General features: G+C 36.8%; 1 protein-coding gene across 5 annotated transcripts in view; it reads right to left on the reverse strand.

Annotated features, from left to right (window-relative positions):
• The window catches only part of RABGAP1L (RAB GTPase activating protein 1 like), a 262,912-nt gene that overhangs the window by 172,722 nt on the left and 66,080 nt on the right, over positions 1-24,110 (reverse strand). For all 5 annotated transcript variants that reach the window (XM_075038616.1, XM_075038614.1, XM_075038615.1 and 2 more), the window contains one exon: positions 23,386-23,536. In XM_075038616.1, coding sequence (XP_074894717.1) covers positions 23,386-23,536 — 151 coding nt within the window. The remainder of the gene's footprint in view (positions 1-23,385; positions 23,537-24,110) is intronic.

Consider the following 24,110-nt stretch of genomic DNA (forward strand, 5'->3'; position numbering starts at 1 on the left):
GCAGCGGACACGGCCCCGGCCCCGGCCGGGAAGGGCTGCGGCACCGCCGGCTGTCGCGACCGCTTACCCCGCCAGCCCCGCTAAGCTTCGTAGGGCCGGCAGGCGGAGGGCTGGAGAGAGACGGGGGCGGGGGCGGGGGCGCGGGGAGGTGCGAGGTTCCAAGTCTTGCGACCTGCTCGGTCAAACTGCTGAACTCCAGATCAATGCGGGCAAACCGCGCTGAATGCCAAAGCAGTCAACAACATTGGAAGCCCACAGGACGTACACCCAAACCTTTAAATCGGGTCTTTTATAGCCATAGAGATACATAATTTTAGAAACCGCCATCATCGCCGAACTAAAAATGTTCAGTCAAAGTTATTCTCAGATCACTAATTTCACATGCATCTTTTATACATTGTCTGCAAATGTTTAGCTTGGTAAAATATTTGCCGTGGTTCAACACGAATTTTCTTGTCTTGCTTAAAAGACAGAATTACCGTCCCCTAAAAATTAATTATTTTCATACTTAAGGCAGATTTATTTAAAACTCATCTGCAACTGCTTTCAATACTGTACCAGTCTTTAAGTGCTTCAACCGATGGCAAACATTGGTTCAAATACAAATACTTATGAGTAACACATTATTTTTCAAAGCACAGACTTTTTAACTCAATTAACCAATCTCTCCATGCAAATGGATGCTGCTACTCCCCGATTAAGGACTCAGAACTTTTGTTTACTTCATGCTTCCTAAAAATAAAACCAGTAACAGAAGTACAATCATCAAAGTTATCTTACATACACACTCCATACGTCCTTAGACACAGAGAGAAACAGCAAATTTAGATACCAAAGACCAACCACAAAACAGTATTTTGGGCTATAGATCAGCAAAAGACGTGTCAAGAATGGTATTGGAGGCTTTAGCGAACCAAGTCATTAGAAACTACAATGATTTAAATTCTTTTAGTTCCCAGGCAAACCACAGGCAAAATTTTAATAAGCTGCTCCTGGGTTAACATCTTGTATTTCAGCATAGCCTGGAGCAAATATTCAAGTCTGAATGACAAGTCTGTAGAAATATGAAGCAGCATAAAATGCAGCAGTGTAAGTGTGGTTTGCAGTAACGATGTGTGATAATTCCAAATTCTTCCATCGAAGGATTAAAGAAAAAAATTAAAATCAACTCCAATACCTCAGAACTGTAAGTGGCTGCGACAACAGATTTAATGACTAAATTTAGTCCCCGAGTACAGCTTTAAGCCATCACTATCCATACCACAGGCAGAACAATAGGAAGCAATTTTTATTCCTCCTCTTCCCACTCCTCCTGTGGGGGAGGAGGAGGAGGACAAACAACGGTGTGCACAGGCATGGCAGCAACCAGTACTTCTCCCTCCTCTCCCTGGGCCAGTTTGAGGTGGGCACCAGAGAAACAAAGGACCAAAACATCTTAAAATGGACGTCAGAAAGCCTCAAAGACACAAGGGCACATTAGGTAAGCAAACATAAAGCCTAAAATTAAGTGGACCACAGAAACTACCTGCTGAGTGCATCCTGCGTGATAAGGTTTGAATATTGATAACTACTAAAGCTTCCAAACATTCCAGCGACCACTGAGGTACCTTGCTAACAGGTCAGATCCAGCTCATGTTACCAAAGTGCACTGCCTATTACTGTGTGCACAGAGCACTGAACTCTGGTAGCAAGCACTCAGGTCAGCCAAATATTTCAGGTCTTGTTCAAGAAATCCGGATACTGCTAAGCAGGTAAGAGGTAACAGAAAAATCAATGGCAACCTCCACTGGTTGGTTTTCAATGCAGGTAAAATGCTTCCCTTTCATAAATTACAATTAAAGGGACAAAGTGATTCAAAAGTAAGGCAGTTTGATTGCTTTCTTTGTGGAAATATGAGCAGGCTTCCTTCACTACCACAAAAAAACCAGTCATGCTGCAAGCTGCCAGTGGCTTTATCACCTCAGCTACTTCCAGAGCCCAACTCCCAGTGGCATTTTCTAAGCAGCAGCAGTGCAAACTGCAACAGATCAACTGCACTAACTTGTACTGTATTTTACGTATATTTGGAGGCAAGCGAAAATTTAAGCAGAAATCAGCTAGTCCTGACAAAACTATGCAATTACAGACAGAATTTTACATGATGTGACAATACTGCAATGTTGTATCAGAGGCAGCACATTAAAAAGCTATATGGAAAAAGTTTTCTATCTGTAAATTAGAGACACATTAGGGACTCTGGCATAGTTTTAAACTAAATGTGCTTCAGGACTTTTTTTTTTATTTGCACATTAACAAAAGGAAGTGAGAAAGAGAAAACAGTTGTATTGGAAGAATTTAGTGGCTGTCACCAAGGCAGTGTTTTACGTGGTGCATAAATTCCATAGCTGGTCATGTCCAGCAGAAGGACTGAGCACTCTTCTTCCAGATGAATAGAAGGAGCAATTCCACACCTTTTTAATCAATTACAGCCGCTAGAAACAACAGAAGTTACCATCCAAAACAGAAGACTCACACCATCTGATCCTGCTGAAAACAGAGATGTGGTAGGAGCTCAAGCTTTGAGTATGAAAAGAAAGCCTGTGAAAGCAGCGGTGATGTGTGTGACCCTGTAAGGAAACGAGATAAAGCTTTGCAGACAGAAAACGTCCATATAGAGGTAGATTTAGAAGCTCCAAGCAAGGAAACAATCTATTACTCATTTCTTCTGTTTGGATAGGAATATTTGTTTTCTAAATCTTTTTTCTGAGGCAACAGGACTGACAGAAGCAATTTCTGCAATGCACAAAACAGCATCTCAGTCGTAACACTCATTTCTAGATTGAAGTCTTTCAGGACTTACTTAAAATATTGGATGGTCAGCTGGATTAAATGGACAACAGTAAGTTCTGTAAAATCTTTTAAAAAGACATTGATTAGAGCAGCTGAGAGTATGGGATGAGGAACACAGCAGTTATTTACTTAGATGCAGACCTGAATGACAATGTTGATATACATACCAGCTCCTCAGCTTCCTTTCTTCTGCCCAACTCCTTTTTTGTTTTGGTTTTTCTTTTAAGCATTATTTTCTTTTATCCACTTTCTCCTTAGCCTATAGAACAAAGGTGTTTCTTCAGTTTGCTTTATTTTTATCTTAACTACCTCTGGCATTTACTTGTCCACCACATCATACGGAGACCCCGGTTTTGTTTTTAATGCCTCCAGAAAAATTCTGTTCTATAAAGCTTGCAGCTTGTAGTGCAGCTTAAAGAGGGAGAAGAAAAATCAGTAGTTGCCTTAAAAATTTTGTGTGTGTGTACATGGTTGTTTTTTTACATCAGACTAGTGTTTGAAGTTGCTCTCTGAAGCCATAATGGTGCTGTATTTAAGGCAGAAATCAATTTTATTTGTTATTTGGAATATAAAGCCTCTTCCCAAAAGCCACCCACTACAACTGTCTATTTAAAAAACTGCCATGAAGAGCTCTAAGCTTACACAGAACACACAGGGATTTTCACCTGAGTACAGGCATATAATATGAGATATAAAAGGCATACATATATATATGTATAAAAGCATTATTTTTTCTCAAAATAATCTTAGACTTCTTAAACACTTTATGTTGGAAGGAACCTCTGGGTATCAACACCCTGCTCAAAGCAAGGCCAACTCCAAAGTCAGGTCCAATGCCAAATTTAGGCCAGGCTGCGCTGAGTCCTATCTGAGTTGTGAACATCTCAAAGGATGGCGTTTTCACAGCTTGTGTGGGCCTCTGTTCCAACATTTAACCACTCGCACTGTGACTCCCAGTATCAGCTCAGAATTTTTCTTGTTGCAGTTTGTCTTCATCATTACCAAGACTAAACATGCTTGGGCCAGTGGTAAACTCCCAAAAGTGTTAGTTCTCAAGGAACTACAGTATCTTGTAGAAGGTTTAAACCCATGAAATATTTCTTTACCTCATAGTCTTATTTATCAGTTTTGCTATTGCACATCAGTTTCCTTCCCTTCTCCCTCCCACCCCATGATCATAAAGAATGCCATAAATCATTTTACAATGCTATGGCCCACATACCCATGACTGCAAAAAAGATCAAGTGATAGGAGTTACACAGCTACATTTTTGAAATACAGATGCTCTTGTGGAGCACTTACCTTACTGTTACAAGAAAAAATTATCCCCGAAGCCTACCTAAGCCTTTTCTGTATTAGAGGCAAAAATAAATTTGATGGCAGCAACACAGTAGGTTCTATAAGCTAGGGAAGAAGGAAGGGGCTGTTATAATTTGGAGTGGCGGGTGGGGGGAGTTCAGGTAAGAGTCTGGAAAGGGACAGTATCTTTCTAAAAGGTCAAGGTATGTGAGGGATGTAGAAGGGACCTAATTATCTCTTTTCCTTTTCCTACTACTCCAGCAGGCTCTGTTTCAGCCTGCTCCTCTCCTGGACTCACAGCCCCAGTCCTTTTCCAATACTGTTTCTAATGAGGCAAATATTAGCCAGTATCATATAAATGTTAGGTAATTAGGATGCTGTGATGCAGAACAAGAAACTGGCAAAACACAATTTTTTTTCTGTGTTGTGGTAGATCTGTAGAGAAAGATGGGCATTCACATTTGCAAATTTATTGTGCAGTCCTTTCATGCTGTTATTTAACAATTACATCAAACACTTCCAAAGTTTGAAATTTTTAAATTAGCTACTAACATTGTTCATGTATTTAATAATAATTAAGCAAGTTTTCAGAGTAAATTGCTACAATGTCCCTTTTTAAATGTTACTGTCTGTGATCTCATTAATTAGATGGTTACTTTTCTGAATTTTACATTAAAGATCATTTTTCTTCAGGAGGAGCTTCCCTCAAGATTATATTGATGCTCCTGTGACAAATGGAATTCACTTTACAAGCTCAAATTGGAGCGAAAAATACCACCAAACTTCTGTGCCTCAAATCAATAGAAATAAAGCACCGTGCAATAAACTATCTATCAAGAACTGAATTTACTTCAGGTAAAGGCTGTGAAGTCTAATGAATGGTGATAATTAGCATTTTTCAGGAATTAAACATAGCATTTGCTTTAAACAAACAGCACTTAAGCTACAGAAGGATGCTGTTTACTAACTGACCACGTATGGTAAGAAATGCTCCAATATGAATGAAAATGGACATTGGAAAAACAAGAAAAATGTCTCAGGATGGTATGAAATGCAAATAAATAAAACATGTGCCCTCAGACAGTTTCACACATCTGCCACTAAAACTAATCCACCTGCTTTTAAACTAGCAGTAGTTTAAAAAGAAAAGTACACTGGCAAAAGAATACAGCCTTACTACCTACCACTGCTCCAGGCATCCTGATGGAGGGCCCTGTTATTTGCATTGCTTTTCATTTAGCTCCTGCTTTTGATTACATGATTAATGTTTACTTAGTGGTTTGTGAAAGCATACTGACTGTCTAAAGGAACATGCATTTTGTTCAAAATTGTCCCACTGCATTTCAAGTACTATAACAAACCCACGTCCTATCCATGCAGCTGTCCTAACATAAAACATAGCCTCTATGCATTGAAGTACATTAGAGTGAACAGAAATGAACTAGCTATTAATTACACTGCTTTCAAGAGACAATTAAAATTTTCACCTGTTAAATCACAGGACAAAAGATAGCAATTAAGAGAACTGTGAATGAAGAAATACTGAAATGTAGAGAATAGTCTGAACAGTGCAGGTAGTATTACCCTTTCTTTTCCTGTGGGAATAATTTCTCATATTTTATAAGAATACTTAAAAGATTATTTTAAAACTGCATTCATTTAAACTTTTTAGAGGCATGTTTTGACATAGTTGTGTTTTTACTTATACTTGTATCTATGTCAAGCCAGGAATTACATTCCATAGATATTGGTATTCTAAAGGCATATGACAACTGGGCACCAAGAAAGTGTATGTTCAAAAGGATTCCCGCTGACTTGGCAGAAGCATAAGCTCCGTCAGTATTAGTAGTAATTCCATTTCAGCAGAGCTAGAATAACAGATTTTTAAGGCTACTACGAAAAAAAAATCCCAAACACTATTTTCACCTACTTTGATTTTTCATATACCGGAAGCCAGAGTTCTCTTAAACTATGGTATGACCTTTTAAAAGGCAACAAGTTTTGATTTAATGAGTTCAGATTATGAATAATTTATTGTAGCCTTAATTAGGAAACCAAGTTCTAAGGCCTGTGCAAAAGCAACTACTAAGGTACGAATACAAGGATCAAAACCATATACAACTGTCAGTCTTTCAAAATCACAAGTTTGGATGCACCACAGAATAAAGTTGAAGTACATGCAAATGTGACTTTCATTCTTCATTGCCTTTTAAAACAAAACAAAAACAGTTGCACCCAGTATTATTTCTTTAATTCTCCCAAGAGCATCACTTCTATTTCATCCTCAAAGCATTCCTCAGAACAAAAAGCCAAGGCCACACATCCATAAACTACTGTATGATCAACACTGCATGCGCTTCCAAATCCTTCTCCGTCTCAGTACCATACTTCTGAACATCATAACGGCAAACCTGTATGACAAACCTCCCCACCGTAACCTTTGGCAACTTACTTTTAATCTGTGCTGAAAGCTACAACACAGAGACCATTCGTGTGCATAATTTATCTTCTTCTCAAAAAAGTTTAAAACCCTTCAGAATTATCCACTTCACTCCAATTGTCTTTTCTAAAAACTGTTAACTGGCAGCTACCATTATGTGACAAATTCACAGACGTATGTCAGAAAGAGATTCAAATCCACTTTTCATGCTTGCAGCTTAGGTTAAACGGTCACAGTACATTCTCCCAGAGCATCTAGTCTAATCTAGACGGGCTGGCTGGAAGCACATGCCTAGTCACATGGACAATTTACATTTTGATTTGCGTACATAATTGGCACATTCCACCCTAAACTTTTCCTTTAATAGATTTTTTTAAAAATAGTGCTTCCTCAAGGAGACAAGGGGTGGCTCAGAAAAACACCGAACAACTAGGATCGTTTAGAAGAAAAAGTCATAGCTTCAAATGTTGGTGTAGACAAAAATCAGTTAAGAACTAAAAATTCGTTATTTGTTTTAGTGCAAGATATATTGAGGAGCAAGTGGTACTGATCCCAAATTTGGACTAGTAAATCCAATTCCACAATTTCTTGAGAACAATAAAGCTGAAAACAACCAAAGTAAATTGTGAATTTTAGAAGACTATCTTTAAACAAAGTGTTACTCAGTATTACTATTCTGCCATTTTTGTGAAGAAATGGGAAAGAGGAACACAAAAAGGATATGGCATGAAAACTATTTATAAACTGAAGCGTGGCACAATTTCTTTTTATGGATTTTAAGCTCAGCTTCATTTAGACCAAATTTTCCTCCCAGCTGGAACTGCTGAAGAGGAACTGCTGAAGAGGTATCACTTTTATTCTCTTACAGCATGGAGTCTATATCAGCACACACTTGCATCAATAACCATATATGCGAAAGGACCAGGAATAGCTTCCTACCAAGAGCAGTCTAGAGAGAAAATTTTGCAAACAACAGCAGTTGAAGTAGACTCCTGGCTAACTCACAGACATGGAACCCAGCAATGATAGATGTTTGGAAAAGGCCACTGAAAGCAAGAATTACTGATTTTTATTTTTTTCACCAGAGTTAAAAATTAGCTAATTAAAATTTATAAAATCATCTCACATCTGATAACTATGTTTCAAGATTAATAACATTTAAATACATTCAACTTCCAATAAGTAGCAAATTTTTTCGTAATTTACTTCGATTGTATTAGATAATGAGGACATTTATATTTATAGCTAGAAATTGGCACATGTAAAATGTTATGTGAGCTGAGAAATTATCTTCTTTATTCAAGAAGAAATATCAAACCTGACATTATTTGCCATCTCTATGAAAAAACTGAAATTAAACATATACTTTATCAGCACTAAAAATAGGTTAAATATAAAGACAGCATTTTTGAGATCTACAAGTCCTTTTGGAAAGGACACTATCAGGGAATATAGAAATCAAGTCTATAGCTTAAGTTCATGTCCAACTTCTTTCACCAATATTAAATTCACACATAAACCTTTCCCCTCTGCTCAAATTGAAGCTAAATGTCAATCTCATCATTCTTATATTTTAAGATATATCACATATAACTGCCCCAAATTCGGCATATCAACACACTGAACTAAATACTGGCCTCTAACGAATTGACAGCATGCCTGGGAAGGGCCATACAGGAAGATATGGAAGCACTGGGTCCTCCCTGCTATATTTGCATAGGAGGATGCTAATGGCCATCATTTTTATATGGCCACTAGAATTAATTTGGCTTGAAAAGGCACATAGCATGTTTCCTGAACACCCTTCTTCCCAGCGTGTCTGTAATGTCTGCCGCAGGAACAAACTGAGCATAATTTACTCTCATACTTTTAATGAAAGATAAGATAAAGAATGACACAACAAAAATGGAGTTACTCCCTGCAAAACTTAAACAGTAATCTTTAAAGCAATCCTACAGTAAGGAAAAAGAAAACAACCAAACAAACAGAAAGAGGGACAGCTTTCAACAGCATAAAGAAAAATGCTTCCCATATGAGTAGCAGTTGCCTATACCTTATTTATAGCCATTCCATATAACAAAATAAAGATATTGGAAATGACTCTCTAAACAGTTACGGTTTTCTAATACACTAACTACAACACATAAAAATGAAATCCCAACAGCAATTTTCTACAAAGAAAAAGCTTTATACAGTGATTTGCATTAATTTTTCTGCAAAAGTTATGAAAATACTCAGTAGTCAAAAAACTGCCATAGAAATGGAATAAGGCTAGATTAAAAAAAAATAAATTATTTTTCAGCTTACATTCTAACCAAAGTGCTCACAGGGGAAGAGCTTTGTTACATTTCCTTTCCCCCCCAAAGAAGGTTCTTTATAAAACAAAGCAAAAAAATGAGGAAAAAATGGTTACATTCAAAAAGCTATATTTTATTGTTATGGCAACTGATATGCTAAAAATAAAGAAATAAAGTTGTTATGGCAACTAGAATGTTAAAGGCAGTCAAAAGTAGAATAATCAAACATTCTGCTGGCTTAAAATGTAACGTCTATGACTCAGTTTTCAGAAAGAGCTTCAGAGACAAGTAGTGGTTGGGTTTTTTTGGATTCTGCTTTGGAGATCACAATTAGTACAAGTTTCAGAGAACTCTACAGAGTACAAGGGAGGAAAATCAAGCTGAAGAGAAAATTAATCATTCAAAATTCTCACAGTCAGTAGGAAGAGACACACACCTTATGCCACTTATTTAATGTTCTGGTGACCTTACCTAGATCCATAAAATGCATCAGCTTATTATTAAAATAAACAGCAATAGGACAGTATTTATGTCAGTCATCACAATGATCGAAAGACACTATATAACTAAAAGTTACTTAATTACTTTAAATTAAGTACTCAGAAGTTAGAGAATACCAAAATTCATCTGTCTGAGGCAGCAGAGTTCTACCCCTTCATATGTATGGAATTATAAAGATGACTATAATTACAAGATCATAACATATTTAAATTTCTGATACATGTTTGGTCATCATTACAGGGCTTCTAGCTATACAAGCACTTCCACGACAGTCTTGGAGAACTCACTGTCTCCCATCCAGCACTTCTCAGATTGTCAAAATAGCTGCTTTTATTAAAAAATTAACAGAACTGTGTGCACTGTGAAAATTCCCAAAGCCCAGACTCAGATAAGCCCTAATTAATACTAAGCAAAGTATTTAACAGATACTTCAGAGAATTATGACTAGAAACAATAACTTATACTGGAAATATCTGCAGGAACCATGTATGTGGCATGTGCTAGCATCCCAGTATAAACTAGTATTTTAACACAGTACGTGCCTTGTATTTTGTGTTCGCTGCTGTTAATCAACGTTCCTACCAGTGTTACTCATAACTCTTTTCTGACCCATATGAAAAGTCTCTCAGCCCAGTCCACAAGAGCTTTCAGCATGCAGGAGTAGCATGGCCAAGAATACAGATCAAAGTCAAGTTCCTCCTTCACTTGTACTAAAGGGAAAAGAATCAGATTAACTTCTTATTACAGCACAAAAATCGAGAGAGGTACACTGGAAATTTAAACAACACACAAAAGAGTGCAGCAAGGATAACACAGACAAATTTAAGTATATTTTTGTAGTTTTGCTTCCCTAACCACAGTATTAATCCTTGAGGCTAGATACACAGTTAACTCATTCCCTCTTAAGCGTCATGTGAAGCCACAGGTGTTTCTAGAGATGCAAATTACATAGGAAAATGTTAACTAATGAATCTGTGACAAAGTCAACAACTTCTGCAAAGGAAACTCCATGCACAACAGTCACTATACATAAATTTTCATCAGTCAGGATAAATCTCAGACATATGAATATCAAGGCTTTAAATCAAAGTTTCAGAAGTATTCTAATACTTAGGCTAAAAGAGCCAGGCTGCGTATTTTCAAGGTTTGTTGCTGACTCCACCAGCTCCTGAAGACAAAAGATATGCTGTTCTGAGCTTTCTATGAAATTAGTTTCCTCTTGTATAATATTCTAAACTTAATCAAGTGCATGGTTGCCTGAAATGCAAGTCTTCAAGTTCAAAGCAAAGGTGCAGCAGTCCAAACAGCACTGCACTTAACTGACAGCTATGTGAATCTATTGCTTGCATTCAGCATCTGGGGGGTCACATTTCTTGTTATATCAGGTATAGCCATTCTGCTGGAACATATATATATATATATATATATATGTGTGTGTGTGTATATATATATAAAAGCATCCCAACAGAATATTTATTCTAACATTTGCAGGCACCTTTTATCCCTTACATGTGTTTCTATATTTTCAATTTTCCATAAAAGAAGAATTTGAGAGCAAGCATTTTCCTAGAAAGGCAAAGGAAATCCTGGAAGGTGTGACAACAAAGACCAAAACTGCTTTCTGAAATTACATGTACAAATTCATGAAAGAAAGATGGCATCGTTCCAAAAGGTACCTCTAATTCCTTTGCCATGTAGGTAATACGAAGCATACTTAATTAGACTACAATGTCACGTTTACCTAACTAAGGCTATCTACCTCAAGGCTCACCTGAGCCTCATTCTGAGGCCATCAAAAATGGCCTCACCTGTCCTTCCTGCCCTAGCCCAACTATACACTCCCATCTCAACCCTTACACTGCATCTAACAGAGAAATGGGGGGAAAGAAGTTTTCTAAACAAAAATTTACAAATTACTGTGATGTATCAGGTTTGCAATCGCTAGGAAGAGTATACCGAAGGGACAGAACACGCAATAAAAGAAACCTCTTCTGGCAAGCACACAGCCTGGATAAGGCACAGCCTGAAACTGCACCCCCCATATACAATGATTTGGTTTTAAATTCGGGCTGTTTATTGTATTACTGAGTCAAAAAAAGGTTGTATTTTGAAACTGGATTGCTTTTGAGAGAAACCAGCCATATGAAGATGGCTTTGTCATATGCAGCATATGATTAAAAAATGTGAAGCTCCATATCATCGGTATTCAGTTGTCAGTTTAAAAAACATCTGATGAAAATTCGCAACAAGAAAAAAATTCTCAGCTGCCAAAATATTTGGGTATGTCTACAGAAACCTACATAAAAGATTATTAGAATATATGCACTAGCAGACTACAACTGATCTCCTTTTGGTTAGTTTACCTCAGCAGCTGCAAATTTGCTTGCTGATAGGGGAAATTACTCTTAATTGGTATAAGCATACTTATCACTACAAAGGGAAAAAAATGTTTAATGGATAGAAAGTATAGAGAAGATCTATAGGTCTCTCATCTTTTCTGAAGTGACTACTGTAAAATGTACTTAATACTAGGTCAGCCCCTCAGAAGAATCTCCTAAAGAACATATGAAAAATATTGTCATTTGGGGTTTTATCACAAAGAAGTCATACATAAATTAAGGTAGCAAAAGGTATCAGAATTCACCCCTATATTAAATTCCAGTTTGAAATTGAGTGATGTACTCATCACTTATGTATGCTTCAATTGTTCTACATACACAGCTCAAGCCTGTCATTTTTGTTACTAACTTCAGTTATTGTGAATTGCCCATTACTAGCTGCACACTGCTATGGTAAAACATGCTGTAATAAAATGCTGACCACCAGTACTGTTGTTAACAATGGCATTTTAAGAGACTTTAAACACTAACTGTGATTCTTTGGAGAAATAAAAAAAAGCTAGATATAAAGTATACTTCTGGATCTGTTGATTCTTAGTGTTTCTCTCCAAACATTTAGAGCTCTTTTTAATTCTTACAGCATCAAATATTAACATATTGAAACCAGCAATTAATAGTCTGGAGAAGGTGGTTTGCTCTCTTAAATAAATGTATTTAAGATTTCTGAAACATTACCTTTCATAAAATAGTCACAGGAAATACTTTTTATCTTAAAAACTGACTTCTGCATCTTTTTCTGTGTAAGCAAGTATAGGATCCCAGATTGAGCTTTTAGAGAAAGCAGTTCCTGATGGTTTGAAACAACCTTTCAAAACCACACAACAGAATCTACAAGGAAGTTGCCCTCAGCTTTAATTCAGACACAAACCATTCCAAATACAAATTACAGCTAGTAATTCAGATTTTCAAGAGACACAGTCATTTTTAGATAGAGTCACTGCATTTGCATATGCAAGCCACTTGCACATGCCAACACCGCAGTTCAGCGACCCAGTGGCACACAAATGGCCTTATTTCAAAGTCAGACTGAGGCTGGCCTGAAATTCTTCTGAAGACTAACATTACTGTTCATTTACATGTGCAATAACAAAAATTAGTTAGCCTTACAAACAAGACATTTAAAAACCAATTACTCTGATTTTGAGTGCAGTCTTCCGATTTCCAGAATGTGGATGCTGTACGGATAATATCACCTAATTCCTCTCATACTAACTGCTCTATTACAGTAACGTACAAAACCGGATGTTTTGTTTCTTCCTCTCACCTTCAACAGCTCCAGCCCTTGAGTAATGCAGCCTTCTGAATGCCAGTTATGCAACCTTTGTTTGAAAGCAGAGGACGGTTAGGAAGAAGTGAATTTTAGATGAGAGAGTTGATTGTTTTAAAAAAATTATGTTCTCAGGAATTGCAGCTCTCTTGCAGTGGTCCACATACATAACAATTTGCTTCGTGTAAGCAGTGCCCTACGCTGCAAGAGAGACATGCATACACAGAATGAATATGCATTACATAAAGACAGTACACACTGCAGAGAACTTCAGAAAGGATCCTGTTTTACTCAGTGGTGTAGAATACCATTGTTTAAAATGACTTCTTACTACAGCTGCTCTTTCAGCATCAGCATCATTACTGCTACAGGAAAACTGAATACCTATTAACAAACCAATATTCAAATTAAACTGGGATACCGATTAATGTTTCATCTAGGAAGGAATATCATGGATTTTAAAACGAGTTCTGAGGTGCCAAGCATTTACCAGAAGTACCGGCTATTACCACACACTCTACTGTAAAGAAACAGTGAGACACTGAGACATCCCCGCTCCATCCTACCTAATAAAACCCTTTTTATCTGCATCAATATACATATATCCAGAGTCTATGAGACTATCAATTTTAATATCAATTCTTCCAGTAACCATCATTTAAACCTATTCAGCCCATAATACTGATATTACCCAAGGTTTTATCATTCTGTTTGGAATGATGTGCAACTATGCTCCCCTGATTTAAAGATAACAGATTATAAATTCACACAGACAAAACAGAATACGGTCTCCAAGAGGGCAAATGCAAATCTCACTTGCACTCTACCCTTCAGAACAAATGTGTCAATTTATGTGACTTTTAGAGCTGGTAGGTCATACGGTGCCCCAAGAGCCAGGAATTGTGTTGAGTGTCATTTTAGTGCTATTGTAAGTGGTTATGTATGGAAGAGAAATTGCAGGACAATTCTTAACGTGGCATAACTTTTTATAATTTTATGCAAACCCTGAAAAAATATTATTGGCATTATTTGCCACCTCAAATATCATACATAAAAGTTAAGATGACATAAAAATAAAAATTACTAATGGATGTTGCTCCTTTTTTTCCTGAAAAGAGCTGTCATTAAATTGAAGAATTTCTTTGAAGACGAAGCGTGAGCACAAGAGTTTCCCTTTTGTGCACACAAAACTGAAAGATTTTTCTCCAGATGAGCTCTAAATGAATCAAAACTTGGCAAATTAAATTCACCTTAGGGACATTTTATTCCTGAGTTTGGAAGAGTAATATTAACATTTACTATGAAACTAGGTACCCTGGTACAGTCATAATAAACTAAACCTTTTATCTGAAGTCTGAATTTAAATGAAGCTATTTAAAGAATTAAAATTCTGTCAACTTCTGCTCTTCAGAGGCAATATTTTTTCACTAATTTCTAATAAGTATTTTCAGTTCATATATACTTTATTATTCCACAGTATGCAGCGCCACTAAAATAATTCAAACAAGCGGAAGACTAATTGTCAGCACTAGCAGGTCAATTTATACAAAAATGAGGCATCCTATCAATCCAACTAGCATATGATCTGATTTTTCTCTACAAACCACATTAAATTATAAAAATATCGAGAATCTACTTGCCATGAAATGAACAATCTCAGTTTAAGAGAAAAGTTAAGTAATAGTCATCCTATCCTCACCCTTTCAGAAAAGGCGGAAAAAAGTAAAACTTAAGAAACTGCCTATAGATACTGAATTTAGAAGAAACATGAAACTGAAAAAGTCGCATATACAACTCGAAGTGATCAGTTCCTCTAGAATTGTTTTGCTTAATATCTAAGTATCTCATTCAAAGGTAATAAAACAGGTATTAGTTATCTCTCCTTTTAGTCAACTGAAAAAAATCACAATTATTATATAAGGATCAATTATCATAATAAAATAGGATCTTTTATAATTGATAAGCATATAGCTATGCCATTCTTGATATCTAATCTCTCTAAAAGTTAAGGGAGACCATTGCTAATTAGCAGAGAGAACAAATAAAAGATGCAAAGAAAGAACTAGAGCAACAAAAATATAATAGATCAGCATTTCTGAAACTTTTTAACTTTTATTGCTGGGAAATTTGTTCAGTACAAAAAGACAGGCATGCTGTGTTTCTAATATTTGTAATCACAAATTGGGCAAGGTACCATCTTCAAAGATTTCAGGATGCTTTCTTGCAAAAGGGAGTACCTTTATCATGTTCAGTATACTATTTGCCATAAGCACGTATCAAAAGAAAAGATGGTAGTCGTACCGGTTTTGGTCGCACGACAGGACAGTAGCCTGTCTGGAAATATGAGAATGCTTCACTGCATAGACATATTTTTGAAAAACTGCTGCAACAAGAAACCAACACATTACATACTACTCTTCATGCTCTGATATGGTTTTAGACCAGTGCTTAACAGACAGAGCTCTGATGAAATGGGTCACTCCCCACTGTACTGGGCAGAGAACATACAAGTTATTCCTCACTACATAGAAGCATAAACTCCCCCATTTTCAGTTAGGACAAACAGATGCAGCATTCTGAACACAAATATTTGCTACAAAAATACTCTAATGTTTCAGTCCATTAACCAACCTGCTGTGGCAGCTGGTGAACAGTCATCTTTTTAATTAGACATCCTTACTGATTAATTAGTCTCAGAACACTGAGCAGTGGAACCCTGCACGATGCCATTGGGACAAAAAAATATTCCTCTTCCTAGTTCTAACTTAATATCCTTCGGTATTGCTGCAAATAACAAGCTTGATTAATTTTCTACTCAAACTAAAATAGCCTTCCTATGTAAGTAATTCTCTCAATCCACAGCTAAACTGTTTCAACCCAACTTTTTCACACAAACAAACAAATAAATAAACCCAAACCCAAACCCACAAACACGGCATCAAGGCACCAGTTTCAAAGTCAACTGCATTTAATCCTATTTGCATAGACACAGTGGCTCATTTGTAATCTCCTCCACTTTCCATTTACTAACTATGCAAGCAAACTAGCAATAAAAATAAAAAAGCCAAGTAACTATTAAGTATGAAGCAAAGAAGCAAATATCTTTTCTTGTTTGAACAGTTTTGGTAATTTCAAAGTTTAAAAAGTAAATACATTTCTACATTAGGTTTACATGAAAGTTGTTCTTTACTTCAGTCCTTTGAGATCAGTCTGCGGATAGATGTACCAAGGAAAACAGATAATTGAAGTTAATTCAATGCATGGAAGTCTGACCTTAAGCAGATGAATAAACTTCAACAAGGGTGTTTGCTATTTTTAGCTATCCTATTTCTAACTTTCAATTTTGGACAAGAGACTACTATCAAACTTTTGGGAGAAGAGATGATACAGACATCCATCTGTAAGACTTCTTACAGTCCTACCACTATGAAAAAGTTTCTGTTCTCAGAAGGTGCTTATAATAATGACACACAGCTGTTAAAGAATTCCAAAGATTTTTCTCTACTGTAGCTCTTTGTTTTCTGTAGAGGTTTGTAACAGAAGTGTTAAGACTGATCTGATGACAAGACAGTCAGGGTCCCACAGCAAAGCTACAGCATGTCACCTCTGCCAACAGAAAAACAGGCTGGAAACCACAAACCCACCTGCAATGAAGAAAGAGAGACAAAGAGCAGCAACGTTGTCTAAGATTTACGCAGGCTGAAGCCAGTAAGCTTCTGAAGGAAAAGACCACACCATGAGAACTGTCTGGCTTCCAAAGAGTACCAAAAACTTGTCAAAAAACCAGTTTGTTGTCACTAACAAAGATAAACCCAAGAAATGTAGGGATGACTTTGTAGCCAGCATCCCTTGTCCACCATGTCACACACAACTGATCCTAGCCAAGGCACCTGAACACATGCACCATAGGGCTTGTGACTACATGGATACAAGAAAATTAACGTGAGTAATGTGTAATGTGTAATTCCATCAGTGTATACAGACTGCTTCCATTTGCCATCATTCACTGTTCTTTTCATCAAACAAGTGCTAAAGTTGTATTTTGTACCTGGGCCTGCAAAACTTCCTAACCTGAGAGGTCTCCAGAAATCTGAAACATTAACTTCTGCTTTTTTCTTTTTGCTTTATAATGAGAGGATTTGTCTTGTAGGAATCAGAAACAATAATACTGGTCCAAACAGAAGGGATAAACCATGTATATTAGCTCTAAATTGATCAGATTTCGTCCAGCCCAAAAACCAATACATTTGCTCCGCCTTCTGCAGTGACGGAATGTACTTTCATATAACTGGCCCCTATTGCCTGAGAATTACACCTCTGGGTGATTAGTGCCAATTTCAAATTATTATATTACTGAGATAAATTATTTTCACGATATGGCAATGGTTAATCCCCAAAGCAATGCCTCTCATATCTGCTTCAGACTTGGGAAGAATTCTTAGCATTTTCACTCCTCTGTAGAGCGGCTTGAAACATTATTGGCCCAGATGTAGAACACCATTACACAGTCAGCAGACAAAGCTATTTTTTGGCCAACTCTTCTGAAGCCTGACCCTTTAATTAGTTATTATCTCTAACTGTTCTGGGCACATGCTCGTATTGCCAAAGGAAATTATGACTATAAACAAACAATCTTATTTTTGGTTCTCTTACAAGGCATTTGGAAGGACAGCCATTTAGTCTTTCTTGAAGACCTTTGACTCAAAGTCACCATCCATCTCAAAAATGGGCACATTCATATGCAAACTTTCATTGATTTTGAGTCACATAATACTACCAACATCTACTTTACCTGAAACCAGGTTTCTTTTTCTGATCATACTTTAAAAAAAAAAAAAAAAAAAAAAAAATTTAAAACAAGTTTTCTTTCCTTAAACCAGAGCAGCAGCAGCATTTAAAAGTAGTCTATATATGCTGTTAGATGAACTTTATATATACAGCTCATTTCTTAGTGGAAATCAGATTGTAAACTGAAAGTCTTTTATAAAGAAATCACATATTTAACAATCATAAATCCTACCTTAAAATGGTCCATCGAAAAGTTTTCAAACTACAGAATGTGAATGACTACCTTGTTTTTCTGCCTTCATTATTTTACTTGTACAACATAGAACCCTGACAAGTGTTACTTTCTAAACTTAGGAAAAAGGACTTGAGCGTACATAATTTCAAGAGTAATCAGTAACAGCACTACAGAACAGGCACCCGGTCTGTAACGCTGAAAAGGATGGAAAGAAGTCTTGCTCTACAAATTCAGCAGTGCGAACACATACAAGAATGAAACCATCTAAAACAGAAAAGCAAAATGTTAATAATAGGCAACATAAGATGTAATAAAACATCTGTCCCGATTCAGATGTAACAAGTGTTCTACAGTAAGTTGCTTTATTACTGCCGTCAAGTGACAGCAAATTTCTAATGATTTACACGTTGACAGTGCCTGACACCTATTCTAAAATAGAGTGGGGCAAGGCGGAGCATAAGTATTGCTGAAGACAGTTACCAGTCACCTCAACTATAAACGGGGCAAACTGTGGCTTGCCACTGGTTGGTTTATCGGAGAACAAAATATATTTTGTAATGGAAAAATTCATCTGAGTCTCTGGAGAGGAACCAGTAAAACTGAACACGAAATAACGTCAAGTAGGCAAGAGAAAAAACTCTACAAATGAAATGACCCTAGCCTGTGCATGTTTTTCTACTTACATTCTTTTAACTAATGCATCTGACACGCTCTTATAAAAGCTCTACATACAAGCACCAGTATTACCCCTTCATTATCATCACAGAAGAAAATTTTTGCCACTCCGATTTGCCTTTGTCTTTTCCTTAAAATAAATAAATAAATTAAAAATAATACATAAATATACATTTATCTCTGATGATGTATGTTTTATTTTCCCCTTCCTATACTGGGCTGTGTGCAGCAGGGTCAAAAGCCTATGGCACACACGCCAGAAAGGTAACTAAGGCAGATTTTGATTGTCATACAGTACAGATTTACATATATGTCAGAAACGAAGCAGCTGCCAAATCAAAACTCCTACTCTCTAAAATTGTATGCAAGACCTACTATTGTGCTCCAGTCAAAATTTCTGAGATGCTCATGGTAATCACTGGGCTGAAACTCAGCAGGAGATGTAAGATACAGTAAGATAGTGCTTGTCAGTAAGAAAGTATTAGTGAGAGCAGAAGTATTTCTTTCTCCCTTCCCTCCTGGAACTCCAAACTCACCTAGGGATGGGAAATGTATTGGCATATTGTCCTGGTTTCAGCTGGGATAGAGTTAATTGTCTTCCTAGTAGCTGGTACAGTGCTATGTTTTGAGTTCAGTATGAGAAGAATGTTGATAACACTGATGTTTTCAGTTGTTGCTCAGTAGTGTTTAGACTATAGTCAAGGATTTTTCAGCTTCTCATGCCCAGACAGGTCACAAGAAGTTGGCACAGGACACAACCAGGGCATCTGACCCAAACTGGCCAACGGTGTATTCCATACCATGTGACATCCCATCTAGTTTAGGAACTGGGAAGTGGGGGCGGGGGAATCGCCGCTCGGGGACTGGCAGGGTGTCGGTCGGTGGGTGGTGAGCAATTGCCCTGCGCATCATTTGTACATTCCAATCCTTTTATTATTACAGTTGTCATTTTATTAGTGTTAGCATTATCATTATTAGTTTCTTCTTTTCTGTTCTATTAAACCGTTCTTATCTCAACCCACGAGTTTTATTTCTTTTCCTGATTTTCTCCCCCATCCCACTGGGTGGGGCGGGAGTGAGTGAGCATCTGTGTGGTGCTTAGTTACTGGCTGGGGTTAAACCACGACACATGTGAATGCTCTGATATGGGAAAGGAAACACAGTTCACTAGATCATTCTTGACGGACTGCTGACCTCCAGTGCAGAGGACTAGAGGACATATCTTTTGGAGAAAATAAGTACAGCATTGATTTTTCTAAGTAAGACAGAAATTTTATTTTGCTTTCTGTGCTGAATTGAAACACTAAAACAAGCCCCAAATTACTGTCTCCTACAGAACACATAGAACAAAACACTCTAACTGAAAAATAGTGCAGTAGATTTCAGAGCTGTGCATACACATGGATATATACAGTGTATCACGCATACCAGATCTGTTAAGTGATGTGAATAATAGTTGGCTAATCTAACATACTACTTCTGCACAAACTGCACGCAACTGGAGTAGAACAACAAACGTGTCTATATCACAGTCTCTAAAGTAAATTTAAAATGTTCAGTCTGCTATCATTCAGTTTATCACAAGGAACACGTTTTTGGCCTGCCAGCAATACAATTCTCCTCCTCCACTAGCAAGCACAGTTTCACCAGGAGTTAACCAGCAACACTGTATTACAGTTCCAGTTTTTACCAGATTTCTCTGTTCCCCTTAAGAGGCAGTGGTAAATTATGTATCATATATTCAATACTAATAATTCTAGCTATTGCGTTCACCTTTTAAGCTATGATAGTAAAATAATAGTTTTCAAGATTTGTGCCTCAAGTTAGTCCCCTCTGAAATTTTCTTCAGGAAAAAATTCCTTTAGAACTCATAATCAAAGAAATCAAAGATGTCAAAGATGCTTTTAAAGCCAAACCTCATTCAAGAAAACTGGCTGCCATTCATTACCATACTGGTAAGTACTGGCTAACACTACATTAATTACTACAGTACTCTATACCATTTTGCTATAGCGTTACACAGTTCAGCCATGTTATTTTGATCACTGGACAAAAAAACCCCAACTGCACCTATATAAACTTCCTTTCTTACAAATCCCTGGCTGCAGAGATTTTTCCAGCATACCCTCTTTCTCACTGAGGTACTGCAATTGGCAATTTAGCCAAATGGTGCAGGTAAGGCTGGATGACCAGAAAGGGGAAACGGCCATTGTTGGAAGAGCAGGCTCTTACAAAGGAGCTGTTACAATGAGCTAGGAGATAGAGCAGCATGAGACAGTGTCACGAAATGTTCAAGGGAACTGCAGTAACGGGGAGCTGTTTAAGGGAGAGTGCTGTACCGGGGGAGTTGCATGAGGAGGTAAGTAGGTAGTGGATCAAGTTCACAGATGTTACTACCACCTCCTACTTCTTATATCTCAGCACACTTTATTCTCAAGACTGGAAGTGCAGAACACTGCCACCTCCAACCACCTAGGAATGTCTTACAGAAGTATGCTCAGGAATGCACTCTCTTGCAGAATAAACTACTAAAGTGGTCAAGACATCTACAAAAATATCCATCTCCCAGAAGTGAGCCTAAACAAGAGAGAAACATTAAGCAGAATGACCAAAATAAAAGGAGACAATGTTTCAAAAGGTGGACTATCTGTGTAAATGTATGCGTAAACTGAAAGAATCAAGATGAAAGCTCTGTATTTGATGAAAAAAATAAATAATTACGGAAAAAATAAAGTACATCGTGTTGGTATATTGGGATGGTAGCATACAAACAATGCAGAAAAAAGAAATCAGTTCTGCTTTTTCATACAGAAGCAGCAAGTGAACAATCCTTAATAGCCAAATAAGTCTGAAGTTTAACATGCATATTATTATTGACACGCATATCACTACAACAAAGCTTTTAGTAGGATTTAGAGAGTAATACATACATGTCTGTCTCTCTCAAATAGCTTCATTCACATCACTGACGCACCAAAATGAAATTGAAATAAATTCTCTTCACAGACATAAATATCAGATAAAAATTCATTAAAAAAATGAGCTGACAAGTTTTTCTGGAGCGTCCAATATTAACTATTCCTAAAAATGGGCCTTAGCTTTGGTTTGGCATAGACTCTCTCCTGTTCATTCCTTTTCATGAATCCTTTCATGCAATGTATGCCACATGATGTGATCACCAGCAGTTATATACAGTCAGACTATAGAAGAAATTTTGTGCTTTCAGAATAAAAGCGATTTACTTCAGGAAAAAAAACTGAGTTTGCAGAAATGCTTCAGTTCAGAATAGGATTTAATTTTCTAATCCATAACAGTATAATATTTCATATTAAATACTGTATGCAACACCATCTTCCAAAATATACGTCAATGAAGTACTTCTATCATGAAAAGGCCAAGTGTAGCAAGGTATTTTTAAGACATGAGGCCCTAGCGTCATGATAAGGCTTGCATTTTAGAAGTTTTCCACTCCCTCCTCCGCTGTGAAACAAACATCTTCCCCACTTTTGGAAAGCAAGAGCAAAATAATGGAGGTGGTTTTGATGCAACATACAGCTGACAGATGTCCTGTGAATGGTTTCTAAGGAAAATATAACCCAACTACAACGTCAAAAAGAAAAACTTACACTATCAAAACATCCTTTTTTATTGGTAAAGGAAAAAGAAGCCATGAGGACATCTCTCACTCTGGGGACTCTTAAACTTTGCAAACATAGCAGGTAGGTCAAATTAAGACGATGAGTATCAAAAAGATATGACAACATTACAAAAGGGAACTTTTACTAACAAAGTCTATCCCAGAATTTTTGTATGGACAGATGATTCATTCCCTAGATAACAAATCCAGCATTTTTTGTCAGCAACATATAAAATTATCTTCATCTGTTTCTGCCATTATGACCATTTTTGAGACCGCTGTTTTTCTCAGAGTGCATAGTTACCCTGTAGTGGCAAGAATTTTAGAACCCCAAATGGTGAGTTTACCTCCTGACACCGCACAGAGTTTCTGCTACTACAACACAGTGGTTCTCAATCTTTCAAACACAGCTATAAGCAGTCTGGAACATCTGTGCAGACAACTTATGATGTTGACTGACTGCACTGATGACATTAGGATACAGAATGGGAAGAGATTCCCAAAAGGATTCTCCTCTCAAATTGCCCATATAGCAAGGAGACTGGTCTTCTGCTAGGTAACAATGTTTTTAACATTCTTTTTTAAAATAAACAACAAACCAAGAAATCCCCAACTTTGTGTGGCTTTCTTTGGGTTTGTTTTGTTTACTTAAAACTAAAAATCAGAAAATTAAGAACAGAAACTGTTAAAAAAACAAAGCGATGAATTTGAGTTTAAACCAAAACCTTAACACCTGAACAACAAGGTGATGTACTTATTATCATCACAGCAAGTGAATAGAAAGCTAAATGTCAAGCATTACTACAGATATAGGTCAGCAATTTCTATTGTTAATGCTATTCAGCAGATAACCATGGCAGGAGGTAAAGTCACCTAATCACAATTTCAGTTGCTTAAAACAAGTCAAACTGTTTCACTCTCTTGCTACTTTGCCACTGAATAAAACTGCTGCTCAGCAGAAATCACTTTAACCAAAGGAAAAAAAACAAAAGGGAAAGAAAGAAAAAAAATCACTTACCATTGTGATGAGAACTCTATATTTATCCAGCATTGCCTGGTTGTCATGGCATCCTGCCAGCAACTGCCAAACCTCTGCCCTCAGTGCTTCTGGAACACCACTTTTTACCAGGGTAGATAATCCATTTGGTCTCACAACAAGATTATTGTGCCTGAGAAACAGACAATCATTTGCCTATTATACTTCAACTACAGAAGTAGAAATCAAGATAAAAAAATATAAAAAGTTATAAAACTTTCCAAGATTATACTGAAAAGTAGAGTCAGCAACTGGCAACATAAATTTTTCTTCCACTGGTTACACTAACTAGTATTTGTCAGATGGAAAGCAAAAATTCTGCAAGGATTTACAGTAAGAACCAGTGGCAAAAAGTAATGTTATCCAAATTCTCTAGGTGTAGAGAAATTAATGAAAATTAAAACAATATATAATTGCAGATAATTGAATTAAACTGGCTAATGAAGAACAATTTGAATTGAAAGAGAAAATTATGCCATCTGTGCAGACAATTCAATTTAAATATTTGTTCTACATATACATTTAGCTTAGGTTAAGAACAGGAAATTAAAAATAACCTAAGATGTATAGAAAAATAAATTTTGGAAAACAAATAAAAGCCAGTTTTAAGAGTACTAACGTGAAGACTGAAGTTCCAGTTTTACACTTCATACCAAGAGTACACTGCAAGTCCCACAAAGCAGTAACACTTGCACACACCTTGGTAA

The sequence above is a fragment of the Buteo buteo genome, chromosome 10, assembly GCF_964188355.1.
Source record: "Buteo buteo chromosome 10, bButBut1.hap1.1, whole genome shotgun sequence".
Taxonomy (NCBI): Eukaryota; Metazoa; Chordata; class Aves; order Accipitriformes; family Accipitridae; genus Buteo; species Buteo buteo.